A 21,527-nucleotide genomic window follows, 5' to 3' on the forward strand; every position below is an offset into this window, starting at 1 on the left:
GTGGTCAGTAATATTCTTTAAATGTTTTTGAAATAAGCCTCTTATGTTCACCAAGGCTGCATTTACTTGATAAAAAATACAGTAAAAAAATTAAATATTGTGAAATATTATTACAATTTTAAACAACTGTTTTCTAGTTTCAAATGTAATTTATGTGATGTAAAGCTGAATTTTCAGGATCATTACTCCAGTCTTTAGTGTCACATGACCCTACAGAAATTATTATAATATGCTGATTTGATGCGCATTTCTTATTATTATCAATGCTACTTAATATTTTTGCGGAAACTGTGATACTTTTATTTTCAGGATTCTTAACAGAAAGTACAAAATAACAGCATTTCTTTGAAATTGAAATATATATTTTTAACATTATAATGTCTTTACTGTCACTTTTGATCACTTTAATGCACCGTTGCTGAATAAGTAGTATTTCTTTTTGAAAAAATCTCACTGACCCCAAACAAGTTATACACACACACGCACGCGCGCACGCACGCACGCACACACACACACACACGTTTTGGACCCTACATTATATTGACTCTAGATCAATGGCTTGCAAACTAGTTGAAACAATACAATAAATTGGATTATACTTAAAAAGGGGAAGACAAAACACATCCCATATTTTTCTTGTTGATGTCAATCAAACTAAAATACTTTAACAAAGGACAGTCATGTTCATTTTCAACAATCTCTAGACATTGGGGATTAAAACCCGGCCAACTACTAGAGTAAAGGCTGAGATGAATGCTGACATCACTGTTTGCTTTGATTCTACAGTAACAGCAGTAACAGTTTGGCTTGGGTCAGGTTATCCTGCACTATAAGACGGATGTGCACTGTTGCACTGTCACCATTTACAATCTATCATTAATAAATAATGCAAGACCAGTTGAATCTCTATTGGCAAAGCCACTGAGAACTGATGAAGAGTTTGTGAAACAATTAAGCACGACAAGGCATGAGATCACAAACAGCTGCAGGTCTGAAAAGCGGCAGAGGACGACCTGAAACAGGCCATTTCTCTAAAGTTGCATTACGATATCTGCTAAAGTCTAGAAATGAATCGAAAGGAAGAGGCGGGGGGATTGGTCAGAGGATCACATCCCCTGCTTTGTCTATCTGAGCGGGCCTGGGCTCTCCTAAAATGGCCGCTATCAGAGCTTCCGGAGCGCTGATTCCGTTCCTAGGAGACGCAGGACTCCGTGGACTGAGAGGACTGAGGGAGGGCGAGGTTAAAGTGTCTGGAGAAACCAGACGCTCTTTCTTGGCATTGGTGGATGGGTGCGGGGAGGAGCTCCGTGCGGGGCCGTCGCGGGGCCGTGGGCACAGGCTGAGAGACTGCAGGGAGGGAAGGGGCGATGAGGAGAGCGCAGGTACGGCGGGGCTGCGGCTGCGCTGCCGCTTCTGGTGCTGATGCCGTTTGCCGCTGTGGTTTCCAGGGCTGGGGCTACGAGAGCAGGGAGCCAACAGGACCAGCGTACTGTCGTCTTCAGAGCTGACATCTGAACTGTCAGAGCGCGAACGACACCCTGGTGGTGTCGACATGGGAAGCTGCACCTGTGAGGAAAATATACACAGAGAATGAAAAAAAATATATATACAATGATGATTTATATGTTACATAGAAGTTAAAGGAAGAGTTAAAAAAAGGAAAAAGGAAAAGAGTTTTTAAACCCACATGACCTTCCTACCACAGAACACAAAAGGAGACTTTTCGAAGTCTGTTTTCATGCTCCTTTTAATGCAATTGACCGTTCGCAAAGACCCGCCCCCTTTAGTTACTGTTGCTATGTCCGACAAGCTACGCCGCTCTCACGCCTCACCATGTTCTCACGCAGTGAAAAATACATTGCGGAGTAGAGAGTAGACTGACAACACGCCGACAGACAGGACAGACCAGGTTACTTTTGATATTAAACAAAGTCTCACCTTTCAAATTTGGTCTTTTTTTAAAGAAATGTAAACAATAAATACCGTTTGGTGGCTCTTTAATGTGTCTGACAGATTTCTGTAGAGCATCAGTTAAAGCTGCTCGTGAACCGATCATCTCTTCCTTCTAGTTAATTTATAGCATCAAATAAACATGAATGAACATAAGAAGGAATGTTGTTTTAACCGCGGAAAGGCGTCAGTACATGCCGTTTTTTCAAGTTAAAATCTGCCCGTGTTAATCTACTAACTCGCCTGACTGCTTTGTCGGACAAAATGGCGGATGGCGAAGTATGGTGGGTCAGATCGCCTGTCAATCAAACTCCCTGCGAAGGGTCAATTACAATGAAAAGACCCAAATTTATGTTGTTATTCACTAAAAGTATTGACATCTGCCCAAGCTTGATGTGTTCATGAGAGTACATGAGAGTACATGAGAGAAGTTTTTCAGTTAATCACTTGATCGATCAGTTTACAAAACTGATGTGAATGGTTCATTCACGGTTCATGGCACTGATCTGGTTTAGTTCAAGTTCAACTGGATTGTTGTTTTACTGGATGATTCAGTCGCAGTGGTTTTGCTTTACTTTTGGTCTGTTTCTCATACAAAGAGTTCATATCAGTATTGTAATTGAGACCAGCCTATTCAAGTCCAAGTCAAGACCGAGACCAGAAGAGAGTCGAGTCTGAGTCAAGACAGAGTCCACATGTTTCCGAGTCCATTACAAAACCAAGACCATATTTTCATGATCTTGGTTTTGGTCTGGATCTTGACTCGAACTCAACCTTCTTCTGGTCTCAGTCTTGACTCGTACTTAAGCCTCTTTTGGTCTCAGTTTGCTCAACCCTTTTCTGGTCTTGGTCTAGATTTGGACTCAACCGTGTTCAGGGGCCTCATTTATAAAACTTTGCGTAGGATTTGCGTCAGAAGTGGCGTACGGATGAAACATAGGACGTGCGTACGCACAGAAATATTCGGATTTATAAAACCGTGCGCACGCACATCCTACGCAGTTTTCCCTTAATAAATCACAATCAATTCTAAATGTAGCGCAGCTTTTGCGGCTTCATGTCACGCCCATAGTTGCCCCTAAATAGTCCGTGAAACGCCCACAAGTTAATATTCATCGATTGCGAAATCATGGCAAACACAGAGAGGAAATAAAAAAAAAAGTAATTTCACTCAATGTGAAGTGGAAGTTATCGTTGGCGAGGTGGAAAAGAGGAGAAAAATGTTGTTTGGAGGGCACAGTGTGGGCGTTACTAATGCCAAAAAGCACTTGAGTGGCAAAAGGTTGCAGACGCCGTAAATGCTGTAGCACAACCTTGGACCGTGGCCGAAATAAAAAAAGAAATGGTCGGACAAGATCAGCCATTGTGCGTCATTACGCATTGTGATGGGGTATTTTATTTCCATCCATTTAATTGCATCTGACAAGCTATACAGATGTCGGTTATAATCTACGTGGAAATGGGAAATAGTTCAGTGCAAATGTATATATATATATTTTTTTTTTGAATGGTTGAGACATACGTCATACGTTAGCTATTTTATCAAAAAATAAAACAAACTAAAGGCATATGCATGAATCCGTAGCTGATGAAGAAATGTTTACTATGAAAACAACTTTCCCCAGTGGACAATTACATCCATCTATCTATCTATCTATCTATCTATCTATCTATCTATCTATCTATCTATCTATCTATCTATCTATCTATCAATCTATCTATCTATCTATCTATCTATCTATCTATCTATCTATCTATCTATCTATCTATCTATCTATCTATCTATCTATCTATCTATATATATAGCCTATATATCTAATTATCTGTCTATCTAATTGCATCTATCTGCTCCGCCAGACGGACACATTGACGAGAATATCAGTTTTGAACATTATTTCGTTCTATTTACCATATTATTTATTAGGATGAATTGAATAACATGCCAATATTATTGCAGAACATATTTCACTTTTCTTTTTGCAAATATGTGTTAATTTGCATTTCTGTTGTAATTTTCGTTTGATTTTGTTTGTTTTACACTGCAGATCGATCGAACGGGTGTTCGTGTAGGCTGTTAATTGTAAGACTTGCTTTGTGAAGTCTTCATGTTATTTATGAGAGGCAGTTGCCATTTCTTTTACACAACGGTCTGTTTCACACACTTTCACGTGTTTCTTCCATCTGCCGGCGGTGTCGCCATTTCTCATTTCACCCGTTTTTGTGCGTACGCCTGGGTCAGAGCTTGCGTGAAGGACCGCACATTTTCCCGTGAAGTTTGCTTTTTATAAATACCAATTATTGCGTAGAGAGCGGTGTACGCCTTCTTTTGTGCGTACGCAACGTTTATAAATGAGGCCCCTGGTCTTGACTCAGACTTAGCCTTCTTATGGTCTGGGTCTTGATTATGACTTGACTTTCTTTTGGTCTAAGTCTTGACTCAGACTCAAGCCTCTCCTTGGTCATGGTTTTACCTCTTATTCGGCCCTTTTCTGGTCCCTAGACTCTGACTTGACTTTCTTCTGGTCTGGGTCTTCACTCTGACTTGACTTTCTTCTGGTCTGTGTCTTGACTCAAACTCAGCCCTCTTCTTGTCTCAGTCTTGACTCTGACTTGACTTTCTTCTGGTCTGGTTCTTGACTCAAACTTAACCTAATTCTTGTCTCAGTCTTGATTCGTACTCAAGGCTCTCCTGGTCTGGGTCTAGACTTGGACACGCATGTGCTGGTCTCGACTACAACACTGATTCATATGACTTCAGAAGACTTGAATAAGAACTGGTCCATGAACATTTAAAGTTTTTTTTGTCTCCTTGAAAGGTTCAGTCTGTATTCATTGAAATTAATGACGAAATCAGCACCACCTTCAAAACTTCCCTGGAGTTCCATGGAATAAAGAAATGTGTGAGGATTATGTCATCAAATCTGGGATATTCAGAGTTTAGTTTGAGGCACTTAGTAGCAAGTAAACTCTTGTCTTGAGTTTCCTGTCTGTGAAATAATGAATGCTTACTACATTTGGAAAGTCTACACATGCTTCAGTTAATTTCTATTCAGCCAGTCTATTATTGTGGTGTTTTGATTTCAGATTTAACTGCCCTTAATCAGCATGTAAAGCAAATTATGATCACTCACTTTATATGTCAGTCTAAGTGGGCATTTTTTTGACCAGAAGAAGCTTTGAAAGACATATCTTACATTGTGAATGTTTGTGAATATTTTTTTACCACAGTGGTTTTGGTTTCGTTGCTACTAATACCAATTTTACTGATAGAACCTCTTTGAAACTGTGGAACATTGTGTTTCACACTGACACTGTGGCACAATGTGTCTTATTTCTATTGTGTGTGCTTTCATTATGTGGTGTCTAACATGTAGTTGGAAATTCAAATGACACAACTGAGTCTGTGTTTGTTATTTGTGAATATCCAGCCTCAAATACAAATCAAGGCTGCAATCAATGTTGACAATGGCGATGTCAGACTGCAATGACCTTGTCATCATGCCCTTGGAATAACACACCCATTCAAACCAAACTAATATTTGCATTTGTGAGGAATCAGAATGTAGCCGTGTGAGAGAAGTGTGGACCTGAAATGGTTCTGTCACTCCCACAATGCTGTTCGTGTTGTTGCTGTAATATCCCAGAATATATTCCCCCGGGTCTCTAGGCAAATCTTCCTCAGAAAATGTCACCTGAAGGACATGAAAAAACAACAAGTTACAGATAATGCTAGTCAGCACTGGCTATACTATCAATCTACTTTGTTAGTATTAATGCTGGTCAGTGATCTTAAAGCTTTCAATCCAAGATTATCCAGGAATGATTTGATTTGGGGATTAAAGCATTGTCCTGTGAACACCGAAAGACGTAAAGGTCAGGGTCAGGTTGCTAATATCTTTCAGATCTCCAGAAAACATCTTACACACACGACTAACAATTTTCATGTCCTACCTGCGTCGAATGCTCAGATTTGGCCCAAACATAAGCAATGTAATCCTTGTGGTGCTTAAATCCCACCTAAAAAGGCAATAGACAAGTAAGTATATAAACAATTAATTTTATTTAATATAGAGGTGCAGATTTGACGGGGGATGGGCGTGTGCATCTGTTTTTTATTGTCATCAACATTTAAAATAATTAAGTAAGATTTAGTAATTTTTTTATAATTGATAAATAAATCCTTAATAGTGGACAATTAAAATATATTTAAAAAAATTAATAAATAATACAAATGAAATCAAAAAGGGTCAAATATCTGGAGTGTATCACAGCACAGCAGGTGAATAAACACTAGATTCAATATTTCTGTATAGACAACAAGTACATCATGATCAGGTTGCAAGCTGAGCAACTTATCTTATATTCTAGCAATGGTTTAAAGAAAAGTGACAGTTAAGTGAAGTAAAAGTGCATTTGTACTCATATACTGTGCAGATGAAAACTATGAAAATAAGTATCTGGTGTATTAAATAAAAGTAAAAAAGAAAAAAGCATGACAGATAACATAGTTAACAGATAAAATAGTAAAGTTTATAAATCAAACAACAACTTTATTATCTATTATCTATTATAAAATGTTCTCAAATTCTTGTGTCTGTTGCTTGATGTGGTGCTTTTGTATAAGAGTTGGGTAAAATGAGATTGAATAAGCCAATTAGGCTAGAAAACTTTTATCAAAATAATTTGTCATTTGTTTTGTTAATGTTTTTTGCTGTTAAATGTGTACATTTTTTCTATAATAAAAGTATTAAAAAATTACTAAGCAATGTAGGCTATAGGTTAATTTCCTTGAAAAGTTGAAAGACTGGAAAGCTCTGTTTGTTTGATTTTCCTGACCAGCCCAACATAGCAACACTGGCTAAACCAATGGCGTGAGTTTGGGGGAAGGTCTATCAATTTATTGACCAATAGTAGGCAGGAAGAATGCTTGGGAAAGATATCTGAGAAACAGTCATTGTTTTAGCAATTATTTTTAGTGATAGCGGATCATAAATTACACACTATGATTTAAATGAGGTTAACAGAGTTAATGACACCTATTAGAACACTATTGTGATAACAATGTGTTAATAACATAATGTGTGTAATTGTTCCAAGTAAAAAAAAAATGGATTAAACGTTGTTTTATGTGAAAATGCTATTCATGTATTACCTTGTACAGTCCCACCCAGTCCCATGAACTCCTCTGAAAGCCATGTGCCATTGTGAGTTTTGCTGTAGCATCAGAGAACTTGGTCCACTCTTTCTCCACTTCCAGTGTCACTAATGGTTGGTTCACCTTAAAGGGAAACTAATGGGACAGAAGTGTACTTGTGTAACAAATCTTATACATTTTTTTTGGTATTACTACTATAAAACAAAAAAAATCCCTTTACAGAGGCCTTCAGTAAACAAAAACAAAACAAAAAACGGTGAGAAAATCAATTTAAATTTATTAGTAGTGTGTCTGTGGCCATAAGCAACTTTTTTTAACTCGTAAATGTCGAAGTGTCAGGATAATAAATATCTCACATGACACTCTGTACGCCTAAAATACAGGCTCACAGACTATCCAGTATCTTTCCCGCCAATTTTAGACTTACATGCAAAGTAAAGAGGGAGGACACTGGCTTGTGATCGCTAATAGTGAAGCCCATGTGACTGCGATAGAAGTGCTGAGAAACTCTGGTGGCGCCGCCCAGCCATGAGGTCAGACCTCTCTGCAGGGCAGAATAATGGGACGGTACGGGGGAGCCCGTCCTGCGCAGACGCCACAGGATGCGATCTGTCCATGCAGGTTTCCTCTTTTTTGCACTAGGAAAGAAAGCCAGGTTTGAACGAGAGGCCAGGGAAACAGAAAGACTCATGAAGAAAAGCATAACTCAATCCCACACCTTGTGTCATAAGTGTGTGTTCCCACATCAAACTTGTAAGATGGCGGGAATTTCAGGGGGCCTTCTATAAATCCCTCCAGAACGGACTCGCTTTTTTTTGCCATGTTGAGCTGTGACAGACAAAACAAAAAGACAAAATGTTCTTTCACTTTATCTTTTTAACAACAACAACCCAATCTAGCAGACAACACAACACAATCCAGTATTTTTGTGTTGTATCTCAGTGCTCATGCACTTTCTGAAGAGTCAAGCCGCTTTGTTTATAGATGTAGTACACTGACCTCTAGTGGTAACAGATTGACAAGTCAGTATTGCCAAGATCTGTACAGAGACACCTGGTGTTTTGTGACTGATAAGGACAATTTCCCATGATGTGGACTTGAGGCCTCGTTCTAAATTAATTTAATTTAGATTCAAAAGGGTGTGCTTGAGTACTGATTCATTTGAGACAGGGCCTCCATTGTTAAAAAAAAGTACACTTCAGCTTACTATCCAAAAGGGTCACTGTGATTTTGCCAAGACATGTTCAACATTCCTGTCCGAATATTGAGTCCTAACCCTCTCTCAAACCTAACCCTACCCATATCCCTAAAATCAGAGGGAAACGATGAGGGTGAATAACACTGATGTAGAAGCACCTAACCCTGGGTTTGAGCCCAAGCTGATATAAGCGGTAAACTCCCTCAAATCTAATTGGTTGATTGGAATGCTGTTGACAAAGATGTTGATCTAGGAACATTATGTACTTGGTAAAATCACGTTCACCAAGAATAAAGTCAGTACTTACTATGAAAATATTGTACTTTTAAATTATATACTTGAGTGTAAACTGAATGTAAATTTTTACAAGACCTTTTGCATGTTATTTACAATGAAATGAAAATGTTTTATAGTTTACATTTAATACAATTAGCTGACCTTTAAAGTGCTTTTTGACCCAGTTAAAGGGATACTCCACTTTTTTTGGAAATAGGCTCATTTTACAACTCCCCCAGAGTTAAACAGTTGAGTTTTACCGTTTTCGAATCCATTCAGCCGAACTCCGGTTCTGACGGTACCAGTTTTAGCATAGCTTAGCATAGATCATTGATTCTGATGGGTCCAGTAGCATTTCTTTCAAAATGACCAACGAGTTTCAATATTTTTCCTATTTAAAACTTGACTCTTCTGTAGTTAAACCGTGTACTAAGATCGACGGAAAATGAAAAGTTGCGATTTTCCAAGCCTATATGGCTAGGAACTACTATCATTTCGGCGTAAGAATAAAGGAACTGTGCGGCCGTACCATGGGTGCAGCAGGCGTAATGATATGACGAAGCACTTGCCGTCAACAAATCAACGTGACAACCTGCTTGCACAGGGAGCGTGCCTTGTAGCATGGAGACATTTGTGAGAGACGATTTAGATGACATTACTATCACAGCCCTTTACTACACACAGAACCACGGCTAATCGCACAGGAAACCTAATTTGCCGCCTAAAAACTACACAAACTTAGTCCCGGTCGTGTTGGAAGTTACCGAGCTGGGGACTATTTTCAGGTGCTTCGTCATATCATTACGCCTGCTGCACCCATGGTACGGCCGCACAGTTCCTTGATACTTACGCCGAAATGATAGTAGTTCCTAGCCATATAGGCTTGAAAAATCGCAACTTTTAATTTTCCGTCGATCTTAGTACACGGTTTAACTACAGAACAGTCAAGTTTTAAATAGGAAAAATATTGAAACTTGTTGGTCATTTTGAAAGAAATGCTACTGGACCCATCAGAATCAATGATCTATGCTAAGCTATGCTAAAACTGGTACCGTCAGAACCGGAGTTCGGCTGAATGGATTCGAAAACGGTAAAACTCAACTGTTTAACTCTGGGGGAGTTGTAAAATGAGCCTATTTCCCAAAAAAGTGGAGTATCCCTTTAAATAGGACTTATCATCTTTATATGTAATTTCATAATTACTTTAATTGTCTCCTTAACTACAAGTGTGCATTCAATACAATACAATTAAACGCATTTCTTTTTGACATTTTTTTCTCTCTTACCTGATCTTTTTCCCACAGTAGAGGCAGTTTGTCATTCTCAATTGCACTTTTCACCACGTGAATATCATAACCTTCGATTCGGAAGTTCAGATCACCAAACCAGAACACCACACTGTGAAAGAATGCAATAATTTCCAGTGAACCCAACAGGTCAAAGTTCATCTGTATAAAGCCACTCAGATTAATGCTCGAATAAAGATAAAAATTCCAGTTTGTAAGTATAAACCAACAAAATGTGCAAAAGTTATGCAATGGTTTAATAAAAAGGTATCACATAATAAAATATTTTTAAATTATTATTTCATATCCAATTATTTATTTATATGGTAATTAGCTTTGTGGCAGTGTTTCAGTGATGATTTTGTGATGATAACTGGCAAACTGCACGTTATATGAAAGATTATTTAAAGCAGTACTATGTAACTTTTTTTATTTAAAAAAGCTATTAATGAGAGAGTGCAAAAAGGCATCCTCCAAACCATGTCTTTACCGAAATACACTTTTATAATACAGATTTATATTTTAGAGTTGTCGGGACATATTTAGCAGAGAAACTGTACACATGCATAATTTGCATATTTTGCATACACATGGAAAAGTAGCCCCAAACAAGAAAAATTAAACATGGAAACCTCATGAATCACTGGTTGTAAAAACAAAAACAATATTATTATTTAATTTGTCCATATCCATGTGTACACTAGTGCCTCAAACCTCACTCAGAGTTGAAGCACAACCAAAACAATATTCATCAGCAAGACAGGGCCAAAAAAGTTACATAGTGTAGCTTTAAATGTACATAAGTAAGGCTAGGCATCAAGCATCTGCTTTTTTCCCAGGTACCCACTCATGATCCAGCACGCCCACGGCGGTGCCGCCCTCAAACTGCTGCTGCTGAAGGATGCTTTCAAAGTCCTCCATCCGCTGCTCGAGGTTTCGCATGTGAGCCGGCAGGTGGCAGTTGAGAAAGCAAACAGGATGTCCGAAAACCATCATGCGTGTACTCACGCCCCCTTTATTCCCCTGAGACGAACACATAGAGGTGGAGGATAATGGGAAGACATTAATAATACAGTAGCTCTGCACTCCATAGTAAAGTGTCTGTCCTATAATTGTTAAAGAAAAAACAACATTATTACAGATATTATTCACTCACACTCATGTTGATCCAAACTATTATGCTTTTGTTATTTTTTTTCCATGGAACCCAAAAGGAAAAAAAAAGTATTTTTTATCTTCACGCAGCTCTTTTCTAAACAATAACACTTCATAGTGAACTGCTGTCAAACTGTAATATAGAACAAAGACCATCAAATTTTTGTTGGTTTATCACAAAAAGTATTCTATGGCTTCTGAAGTCTCATTTGTGAACATACAGGGAATAATCTTGATTGTTAACTTAGACTTTAAAATAATTTTTCATTTTGGTAAATTTGGTAATAATTTGCTAAAATAGATTAAAATATTGATATTAGAAGAAAAACAAACTGAATGAAAAAACTTAGAAATGAAGTAAAATTAGTTTGAGTAAAAGTACAAAAATTACTAAAGCTATCCAGAAATATATATAAAAAAAAATATACAAAATTACAAACGCACACAACGAAATTATTAAAACTCAACTGAAAACCGTTCATTCAATTTGGCATGATTCAGTCTCACATTTAATCTAAGATATGCTCTGTGGGTCTGTTGTAAGATTTTACATTGTACCTGTTTTGTTTGTATTTGCTTCGTTAATAAAAAAATAAAAATAAAAGTCTCACATTTAAAAAAATATTAACGACTTTATTTTTTTAATACTTTATGTTTTTATTTAGCTATTATTGTTGTCTTTTTTATGGCTTGATAAAAAGTTATGCCATGCAGTTTGCAAAATGGAGCAAAACGTATAGATCAGCTTTGTTGTATCTGTTGTAACTTGGAAAATGCTGATGATGCTCAAACACACTTTCTGGGGGCTTTTAGTAGATTTGTAGACATGTACATTTACTTTAGTTTATTTATGTATAAAGCACATTTTAAAACAACAGTTTGTTGAAACCAAAGTGCTGTACAACAAATATAAAACATACTTTAAAAACATACAAAATCAAGAACACCAAAAAGACACATGAAAAATGTGACATCCTCGACCAATATTAAAGCGTAAAGAATAAAAATGGGTCTCCAAAGAGGATTTAAACATAAATAGAAAGGTAAGATCTTACACGGAGGGGAAGACTGTTCATGAGCCAAGGACCAATCACAGCAAAAGCCCCGTCGCCTTTAGTTTTAAAATGTGAACGAGAGACTAAGAGGAGAAATTGACTAGAATGATCGAAGAGGTCTAGAGAGATATTATGGTTTTATAATAGGTATTACTTTGACTTCATCTTTGTCAGTCTTTCATTCGTGAAAGATTCTGTTACTTAACTGTTGAGTAAATGATTCAACGACTCACTCATAACACTCGCTTGTCGTCATCTACTGGATAACAATTGAACCTGCTGCAAGGAGTTACTGAACGAATAGCTGAGCAAATCTTTTTGGTGAACAGATTCAAAAGATTCAAGTCACTAAAATGAATCAAAATCCCCACCACTGCATTTTTATCTGCCTATTCGTCTGTTTTGGAGCTTGACAGACGTGATCACTCTGAGTCTGAACTGTTGTTGGAATAACATGAGGATGAGTAAATAAGCAAATTTTCATTTGTGAGTGAACTATCTCTTAAACACTGTGCTGTAAAGGGCAGGTGTGTTGGTCAGTCAAGGGTGAAATGGGCTGTGCAGAGACATGCAGTTTATTATCAGCGCTGGTGCTGCAGTTCCCATGGGCTGTGCTCTCTCTTTCTGGGTAACGCCCTGGGGAGAACTGAGAGCTGCTGTGTGTGTGTTCAGCCTGTATTTGATCAAGCAGAGATGAACCTGATGTGTGTGTTTGTGCGCTGCAAGACATATCAGAAAGAGAGCTGCTGCGTGTCCTACTGTGCCCTACTCAAGGGAGACTGCAGAATGAGCCTGAAGCCATGCTGACGACAACAACACACAGCAGGGTCACACGCACACACACACACACTGCCACATACACAAAAACACACTCGCAGACTAATTTCCACGGTCTCTCTTTGACTCTGCTTTTCCTGTAATCATCAAAGACATCGCACGGCTGGGGGTCGCGACATTATTCAGATGTTTGATGTTCGACATTAAAGTATTAATGCGTCACAACAATCACTGATCACATACACGTTTATAAATGATTTCCCAGAGGTCTTTGCTCACTTGACTCACCCAGTAGCCGCCCAGGCCAGTGCGTGTGCTTTGGGTTTGTACTCCCCTAAGGAAGGGAAGGTGGCAGAATTTGGAGAACACCAGTAAGAAAACCCCTTGCATCCTCTGAGACGCCACCTAGAGGAATGTAAAGACATTTCATGTCAAACCTCTCATTGTGGTGTTTACCACGGCAAACATCACTATTTCAATTTGAATAAACCTCTAAAGCCCAAAGTATACATCAGTTTTATGCATGCGCTTGGGTATGCCTACAGTCAAAGACTTTAGATATATCAAGATGGTGCACTTATATTACTATGAATGTCAGCACAAACACGCTAGAAAGTTTCATCTATGTCCAGTGTCTCCTCTATTTCTCTCCAGAAGTTATCACTGATATCTTGCTTGTTTAAACCAGAGTTGCGTATATCTTTTAACACCTCACCCGAGAGCTCGTCAATGCGGGTGCCTGTGGTTGTTATTCCATCTCGTCCATGCATCTGCTGCTGCTACTACTGTATGGACTTGCTACAGCCATTAGATACACAGACATGCTGCTGTGAGCATGAAAGATGTGCTGCTTCTGCATGATTAAGCATTCATAAATCCTGGTGCAGATCTAGGCAGGTGGAGCTGGGGGAGGTGGAGGGTTTCAGAGGAACTGCAGGACTAGACTACTGCAAACATGACTCTTTAAATGTTGAGCAAGCAATCTCATTAACTGCGGAAGCAGACCAATCAACTTGCCAGGTGGTAATGCTGAGATGCCTTGTAAATTGCATGTAAGAGTTTCATGACTGAACTAGATATTTGATTTTATACTGACCAACACATATCCAAAACGACTGAGTGTGTCCATGCAGAGGTCACTCCACTGGTCTGTGAAGAGAGCGTCTTTAAGCCGCTTGTTTATCATGGAGTTTACTTCCTGTAGTCTAAAGAGAGAGAAAAGGACAGAGACAGAGGAGAATAAGACAGGTAGAAGAATACCTTTAAAACAAGGACAAACAGGGCGAGATGACAAAATGGACAAGGAATGAGAAAACCCACAAAGAATGCAGAGGAAGGTTAATTAATTCATCAACAACAATGGAGGGTTTGTAAGAAAACGGCACTATGCAGCACTTCAGATATTCTCACCCAACAACAAACATGTCAGTGCTCCCATTTTCAACGCCGGGCCCAAACAGGGATGTGATGTCATCAGGTGGTATACTGGAGCCAACATTCCACGTGACAATATGCACTCTAAAGGGAATAAAGCACACTGTACCTTTAATGTACATTTAATTCAATTACATTAACTACTACATTGGCAGTATTCTTCTAAGGCAATGCTCTTCAAAGGCAGCACACACACACACACACACACACACACACACACACAATATGCTAATTGTAATAAATAAAGTAAATAATATTCCAGTAACCATATTGTAAAAAAAAAAAAAAAAAAAATGATAAAAAAAATATATAACACATAAATATTAGATATACTGTATATACATATACATTTATATATATGTAAATGTTTTTGTTGCTACACTAGGTTTTGGATCGGAGCTATAATTTATAATCAATGGTCTCCTTTACATTACATCATGGTATTATGAGTCATCATAATTACTCAAATCAAAAAGCCTGTGATAAATGTCACCTGCTGTATTTAATAGCTTCCAAAACATGCCGAACGCTTTTAACTAATTAGAGCACATGCACGATGAGTAAACAGCATTTCGCATTATAAGGGCTCTGTCAAAGACGACAGGCTAAAGGATCCAGGAACACATTTGTGTGTCTAGGAATGCTGCCAGCTCAACGCTCCTGTGTCCATTCTGTCACCCGGCTCTGAGAGAAATATTATGCTGATTTAAGAGATGAGGAAATCGTAGCTCTGCTAGCATGCGTTCTTTAGGTCCATTATGCTGCCATTCCATTAGCCGATTTCTCAGCATTTAAGTTAATGGTTAATCTCTCTGACCACATGACATGTAGGACGTTTTAAATCTGAGGCTGTTAATGGGATGGACTTTCATGGGATTGCCAGTGACCAATGAGCTTCTCCATGAGCTGAAGAAATGATTGTCCCATTCTGATCTAGACTTTTCCCTCAGCAAACAAAACGGTCAGATTCTCTCCCATCAGGCCAGAGGATATAAGCAAACACAGATGAAACCCAATCACAGAGACTGCAGTCAAATCATAACACCAGATCTGAGAGATATTAAAGCAATATCACACTTGCAAGAGTGAATAAATTAATGAATCAATCAACATTTTTGAACAAATTAGTTGAATGACAGATTCAATGGCTCACTCATAAAGATGGCCACTTTTGTATTCCTGAATGATCCGTGTTTTAGAGCAAATTGGTTTAATGAAGGATTCAACGACGCATGAAGACTGCCACTTTTTTCTTTCCTAAATTAATCAAAATTTTTAAATGAATAAATTTAATGAATAATTTAACGACTCACTCATAAAGACTGGAAATTGTTTAGTTCCTGAATGAATCAACATTTTTCAACGAATCAGTTGAATTCATAATTCAATGACGCACTCATAAAGACAGTCCCTTATTCGTTTCTGAATGAATTATTCAGTGACTAATAAAGATAGAAACTTGTTACATTCCTGAATGATTCAGTTACTGAATTTGGAACCATCTACTAGCGTACTAGTCATGCTTTTTGTTTTTTACCAAATCGTTATATGGCAGAAATAGTAAGAGTAGTATGCTGTTCCAAATTCAGCAAGTGTTTTTGAACAAATCTGTTGAATTAATTATTTATGTTGAATTCGAACCATGCACGACACGTACTAGCACTCATATTATTTTTGTTACATAAAGGCAGATTTCAGCGACAGTCATTTGTTTAATTACAGGCGAGTAGTGAAAATGCTCACTGCTGTTGAACTGTTGCATCGCTCATGGAATGAATGCTGCTTGACCAATCAGATTCAAGGAACAAGAACTAACTGTTGCATAAATATGGACAAGGTACGTAACGTCTCACCTGAAATCACCCTCTTCGCCGATGGTCTTGCTCAACTTCTTGTCCGTAGTGTCTCCTGCGTTGGATACATGTGTTTCTGGACTCAGGACTGGTTGAGGAATGTGGTTAGACAGGGGATTGGGGTTTGAGTTGGGGACTGGTCTGGCGATTAGATTATTGTGTGTGTTTGCACGGATGGGCTGTGATGGAGGGCTTGGAAGTGTTGGGGGAATGGATGGGGGGTTGAAACCGAGTTGAGAAGAGGGACTCAGTGGGTTTGGGGGGTTGCAATAAGGCAATGGTGATTCAGTTGGGCTGAGCGACAAGAAGTTGGGCGTTCCCGTAGCTTTAACCTGCAAAGAAGGCTCGGTGGGTTTGGAGACTTTGATTGTTGCCTTGGTCCCCAGTGCTGTAGGCCTGGGTCGACTGATGCTGATACAATTTGTGGATTGTGCGGTAGAGTCTAGTCTGACTCTCTCCTGAATGGCTGGATTTGTCCGCAGTGCTGGGGTCTGTCCCAACACTGGTGGGTTTCCAGTCATGACCATCTGGCAGTGTGAGGATGCAGGCAGTTTGCAGGGGTTTCCAAGCAGGGCTGGGACTGGTGGTTTGTGGAGTCCTAAAACTCCAGTAGGTCCTTCTGGTATTGGGCAGCTCTGAATGGGCTGCATTGGATCCATTTACCTGGAGAGACGATACAGAGAGCCATTGAGCTTTTAAATTGAGGAGGTTCAATGCGAGTCTTTAGCTGTTAATCAACATTAAACATATTATAATTTATACTATACAATTATAATATATATATATATATATTCTATTTTTTAATTCATTAAGGGGTTCTGCATTTTTTCTGTAATGTTTCCTGAGGTTCACTTATAATGTTAGTATGATTTTTTCCATAATTTTTTTCCCATAAATTAGTAATATAGGCTAAGGGCATTTTCTACCCTGATTTTAGCCCTCTGATTTGAACGCTCTGTTTTAAGGGCGTGTCTGCTGTGACTTAAGTGTAAATGCCCACTGCTGTGATTGGCTGACACCTTTGCAAATTAAATAAGTATTACATGTGGAACACTCTCGAAAACTTTTACTACATTTTTACTATTAAAGCTGTCGAGATTAACTAATCGTTGAAAAGTGTTGATTATAGTATTATATTTGGATATTTAGATCTAAATATATTTAGATATATATAGATCGCATTAAAGGTTGCAGCTATGAGCATTGTAGCCGATGACTGACATGAATGCAGTGATCTTGTCATTGCAACTCGATTTCTGCACTCTCACAAATACTTTCGTCATAACTAACAATTTCAACACATGTAAATAAACGCCTCATTCATTCATTCATTCATTCATAAATAAGAGATTCATGGTATAGATTGATTCACATTGTAGACAGCATTATTAATTATAACAGAAGTTCTAGCGAGAGTCCAGAAGTCCAGAGTTCACGCGTAACTTATAAACTCACAATTTAATCACAATTTTGTAAATGGTAAAACTGTAATTTTAAAAGTTATTTTTATGCTACTAAGAGAAACAATGTGAAGTTGACCGTTTAGTCACTGGCTTGATGTAGTCAGTGACATACAAACAGCAATAAATGGTATTGAGACAAGAACGTCTGACTGTACATGAATCATATCAGAAATCACTGATCACAGATTAGGCATTTACATTAACCAGGTAACATGTTGTGGCATTAGTGTCGGGTCCACATCTAACAGTAAAAGTATGTTTGCAAAGCCTGCGCCGAAATTGCAACTGATTTACCAAAGAATCCACAGTGAAATGTGCCGGACAAACAAATAATGCTCTGCTCTACTGAGTCATTCACATAGTTGAAAATAAATAACCACATTCCTAGCATTAGGATCCTTTGGAAGGTAATGTTATTTTTAGTCCAGTGATCCTGTATCGCTCTTCTCTCCTCATCGCCTCACTAACACGCCAGTGGGAGGGGCCAAAGACGCAATGATGTATAAGTAGGCGATGATCTGATTCTGCAGAGGCGTTATTTTTGGTTATATGTGACAAAATCCGAAACTAGTCATTTTATGAGCATGGTTTATATAAAAGCTGTTTTCGAACTAACAAGGAAGTTTTGAGCTCTGAAACTTACAGGATGTTTTAATAGTACAATGACCTCATCTAATTCACAACCCCTTTAATATCAGTGCGTTTTTGGAGAATTGCACCACATGACATTTTACCACCTAAAATACCTTATCTGATATTTTAAGTGACTTATTGACCTTGACACACAGTAACGAGGGTCTGTCCTCTCTGTGATATCATTTTTGAATCATTTACATTGTTATGTTGTTGGTCACGCCACATGACTTTGACACGTTTACACCAAACTACTAAGGTTTGCTTTTTAAGAATTTCATTCTTTTAATGAGACTTTTTTTCTTTGTTATCAAGACTGTATCACTTTGACTTTTAAATTAATATATTTGGTCCAAATAAACCACTGACTCAAACCACAAATGCTGTTCAAAGAGCTTAACTCCTACTGAACCCGGAACATGCCTTTAATAACGGGGGTGACCAAACCAGAAAATAGATGCTGTGAATGCAGAGTAAGATGAGAGTCCTGGGTTTGTGTGTCCTTCACAATCCTCTGCTTTCTCCCATGGTCAAAGACAGAGACCGTTGCTGTCTGCAGTGGCTGGATGAGTGTGTGAAGAGCTTTGGACAGTAGCCAGGGCTGAACGTCCCCACTACCTGTCCCCTCTCGCTCTCTGTTTTTCCTGGGACGTCACTGCTGACATCAATGAACTACAATCAGCTAAGATCAATCCTTTTCCTCAAATGACAACTATATACCCTCCCCGCTGTCCTGATCTACTTTCCTGTTGCTTGGCAACAACTTTCTGTCCCAACCTCTAAACATTTCCATTCTTACCTTTTAACATTCCATTATATTTCCTTTAATAAACAGGATTCTGATCGATAAGGCAATGTTTGAAGAAAGTGCTGGGGATAATGGCCATCACATAGCATTAGCAATGATGCCTCTGTCTCCATCTGTTGCAGACTAATAGCTCAGAGCTTTTACACATTGGTGTCTTGGGACAGATCTTTGTTGAAAAAGACAGAATGCTATCTCAAGTAAGATTTCAATCTTAAATGCTAATCTTAAATAGTTTAGCAAAGATGTCCCATTCTAAAAATGCAGATATACAATAAAACACAGACCAATTCATATCAAAATTACAAACTGGGCAAAGCAGGAGCTGGAATGTTTATGGCTGATTTATTCTATGGAAATCATAATTCTAATGTTTGAAATGCAACACAATGCTATGCAACACAAATGTGATGAGTGAAAGGTCACATGTAGATTAGGAAAACATATGAATGATATGGGGGGGGGGGGGTATGTATTTTCATGGTAAGTATTCAAATGCGCATTAATGTACTCTACAACAATCAAGTGTTATATAGTACTAGTACAGGTTATTAATTAATACAAAAATCCCACAGTTCAGTGCAGTAAGGTAATAATATAAAAGCTAACCTGGTCACAATATTTAGTGCACAATATAAGGCTTTAAGAAAATAGGTCATCGTTAAAAATGTATATAGTGACAATAATAGCAATGGCTCATCGGACTTCAGTGGAAAGATACATTCACAAAAATGTGAATACCATAGGAACCATAAGCAACAACAACATGACACATTTGTCCAAGTATGATACACAAGGTGTCAGCTCATTTTATAAAGGAGGCCGGGGATAGTTCGTTGTCACACTGACACATCTTCAAAAAATTTAATTGCAAATTCTGTTGGTTGGTGGTATATTTATATGTTAACTTTGACACTTTTGCTGTTGTTTTGTGGTTCCTTATTATTTGTATTTTTCAGAAAAGCCTATGTGACAACATGCTCTGCTCTTGAGGTAACAAAGGGTCATTGAAAAGCTTATAAAAATTCACATCTGGCCATTTTTCACCTTATGAGCTGAACAAGGTCATGTGCTCTGATGGGTTTTAAAGATCTATACATATACTACTGTTTATATAATTTTAGTAATTGTATTTGAACCCCAAAGCAATTTAAATAGAGTTTTAAATAGTGTCCCTCATTTTAAGTACGTCGTATACAGAACTTAAATGCAAAATGCATATATGCAAAATTAGTTCAAAATGTTTGTCTGATGGTAGTCACAATTTAGTCAGAAACCATCCAGTAGGCATACTCTCCATTCATTAATTTTGGTGAATGTCAAATATTTTTCATTATAATAGTGTGCTCATTATTTTTGTATCAGCCAGAAAAAAAGCAACAAAAAAAAAGCAGGGAATTTAACCCAAACTGGATATACCTACTGAACAGACACTAAATAATTATTATATGCTAATTATATATAAACTTTTTTTTTTTTAATTTGGTTTTGTCACAAGAACCAGTGAGTAGCCTAGGCTACTCATTGGTCGCAAGAATAGTAATATTTATAAATATCATAGCTGGACATCAAATAGGCTACAATCTTATATTGAGTAGCCTATAATATTAATAATCGTAATTTTTGCCAGCCACGCGCCTAAAGAACCGATATTATGAAGGTCATATGTCCTCTCGTGACAATTAAGAGTCAGCAGCACGCGCTGCGTTCGAGATAATTCATCGTTTGACACGCTGTTGGGATGGAGACTTTATGTTATGGAAATGACGAGAAATGAACGCGAGTCTATTTGACAGACGAGCTGGTTAGATATTATCAAAGTTGTTTTTCTGACGACACTTGTTTTTACGCTGCAGTGTCTCGAGGTGAAGGATGTCACGCGCATCTCTCGCGCTTTAAACAGATGAGCGTCACGGTAAGACACTATCTCCAATCATTTAAAATCACAATTAAGTTGTCTGTTTTTGAAATCGAAAGAAATCTTACCTGTCCTGTTTCTCTGCACCGGCGCAAATGTGTGTGTCCTGTAGAGACGCTCACATCTCTCACACTCACACACACACACACACACACTTCCACTGGTGTGATAATGAATGACGGGGAGCGGACGTCAGTACCAAGAGGACACGAGGAAAGGTAGCGAAAACTGTGAGTGAAACATCTCCAGCACACACTTGACTAGTAGGCTAGTGACTAACATTGGACCTAAAATGACGTAAGGCGACGTAAAATCAGCCGCATCGCCGTGCGCGGAATAGAAATGTCCAGCTGGCACGCGCGGGCTCTCACACGTGGGGTCAGGACTGGATCTATCAGCCACACAACTCACCAGAACTTCCCTCACACTCCAATCAATAATGATTGTGATGTTGAAGGTCGGGTAATTTCTAGGCTACTATTGGGGCCCTAATATATATCTAATATAGGCCTAATATTGGATAAAATATTAAACTCACAGATAAATGTCACCACGAAATCAAAATTCTT

The 21,527-nt window shown here is 38.2% G+C and overlaps 1 protein-coding gene across 2 annotated transcripts; it reads right to left on the reverse strand.

Moving 5' to 3' along the window:
• Nucleotides 1–281: 281 nt before the first annotated feature.
• On the reverse strand, nt 282–21,161 carry inpp5ja (inositol polyphosphate-5-phosphatase Ja). Of its 2 annotated transcripts, none has more exons than XM_079600680.1 (13): nt 21,027–21,161; nt 16,140–16,802; nt 14,263–14,370; nt 13,949–14,057; nt 13,141–13,257; nt 10,713–10,888; nt 9,866–9,977; nt 7,824–7,933; nt 7,533–7,743; nt 7,103–7,240; nt 5,902–5,967; nt 5,538–5,642; nt 282–1,566 (listed from the first exon to the last, which is right to left on the reverse strand). In XM_079600680.1, exons 2-13 carry the CDS (start codon nt 16,796–16,798, stop codon nt 1,099–1,101), a joined length of 2,379 nt encoding a protein of 792 aa, XP_079456806.1. In that variant the 5' UTR covers nt 16,799–16,802; nt 21,027–21,161; the 3' UTR covers nt 282–1,098. The 2 variants fall into 2 exon arrangements, with proteins under 2 accessions (XP_079456806.1, XP_079456807.1); XM_079600681.1 differs by lacking the exon at nt 282–1,566 and adding an exon at nt 4,619–4,823.
• Nucleotides 21,162–21,527: the final 366 nt, after the last annotated feature.

The sequence above is a fragment of the Phoxinus phoxinus genome (assembly GCF_949152265.1).
Source record: "Phoxinus phoxinus genome assembly, chromosome: 23".
Classification (NCBI taxonomy): domain Eukaryota; kingdom Metazoa; phylum Chordata; class Actinopteri; order Cypriniformes; family Leuciscidae; genus Phoxinus; species Phoxinus phoxinus.

Excerpts from the sequence above, each read along its gene's own strand:
- inpp5ja (XM_079600680.1), bottom strand. The coding sequence starts at position 16,798 with ATGGATCCAATGCAGCCCATTCAGAGCTGCCCAATACCAGAAGGACCT. Across the intron at positions 14,371-16,139 it reads GGCGAAGAGGGTGATTTCAG|AGTGCATATTGTCACGTGGA; the intron begins GTGAGACGTTAC and ends TATTCCCTTTAG. Across the intron at positions 1,567-5,537 it reads GAGTGACAGAACCATTTCAG|GTGCAGCTTCCCATGTCGAC; the intron begins GTCCACACTTCT and ends TTTTCCTCACAG.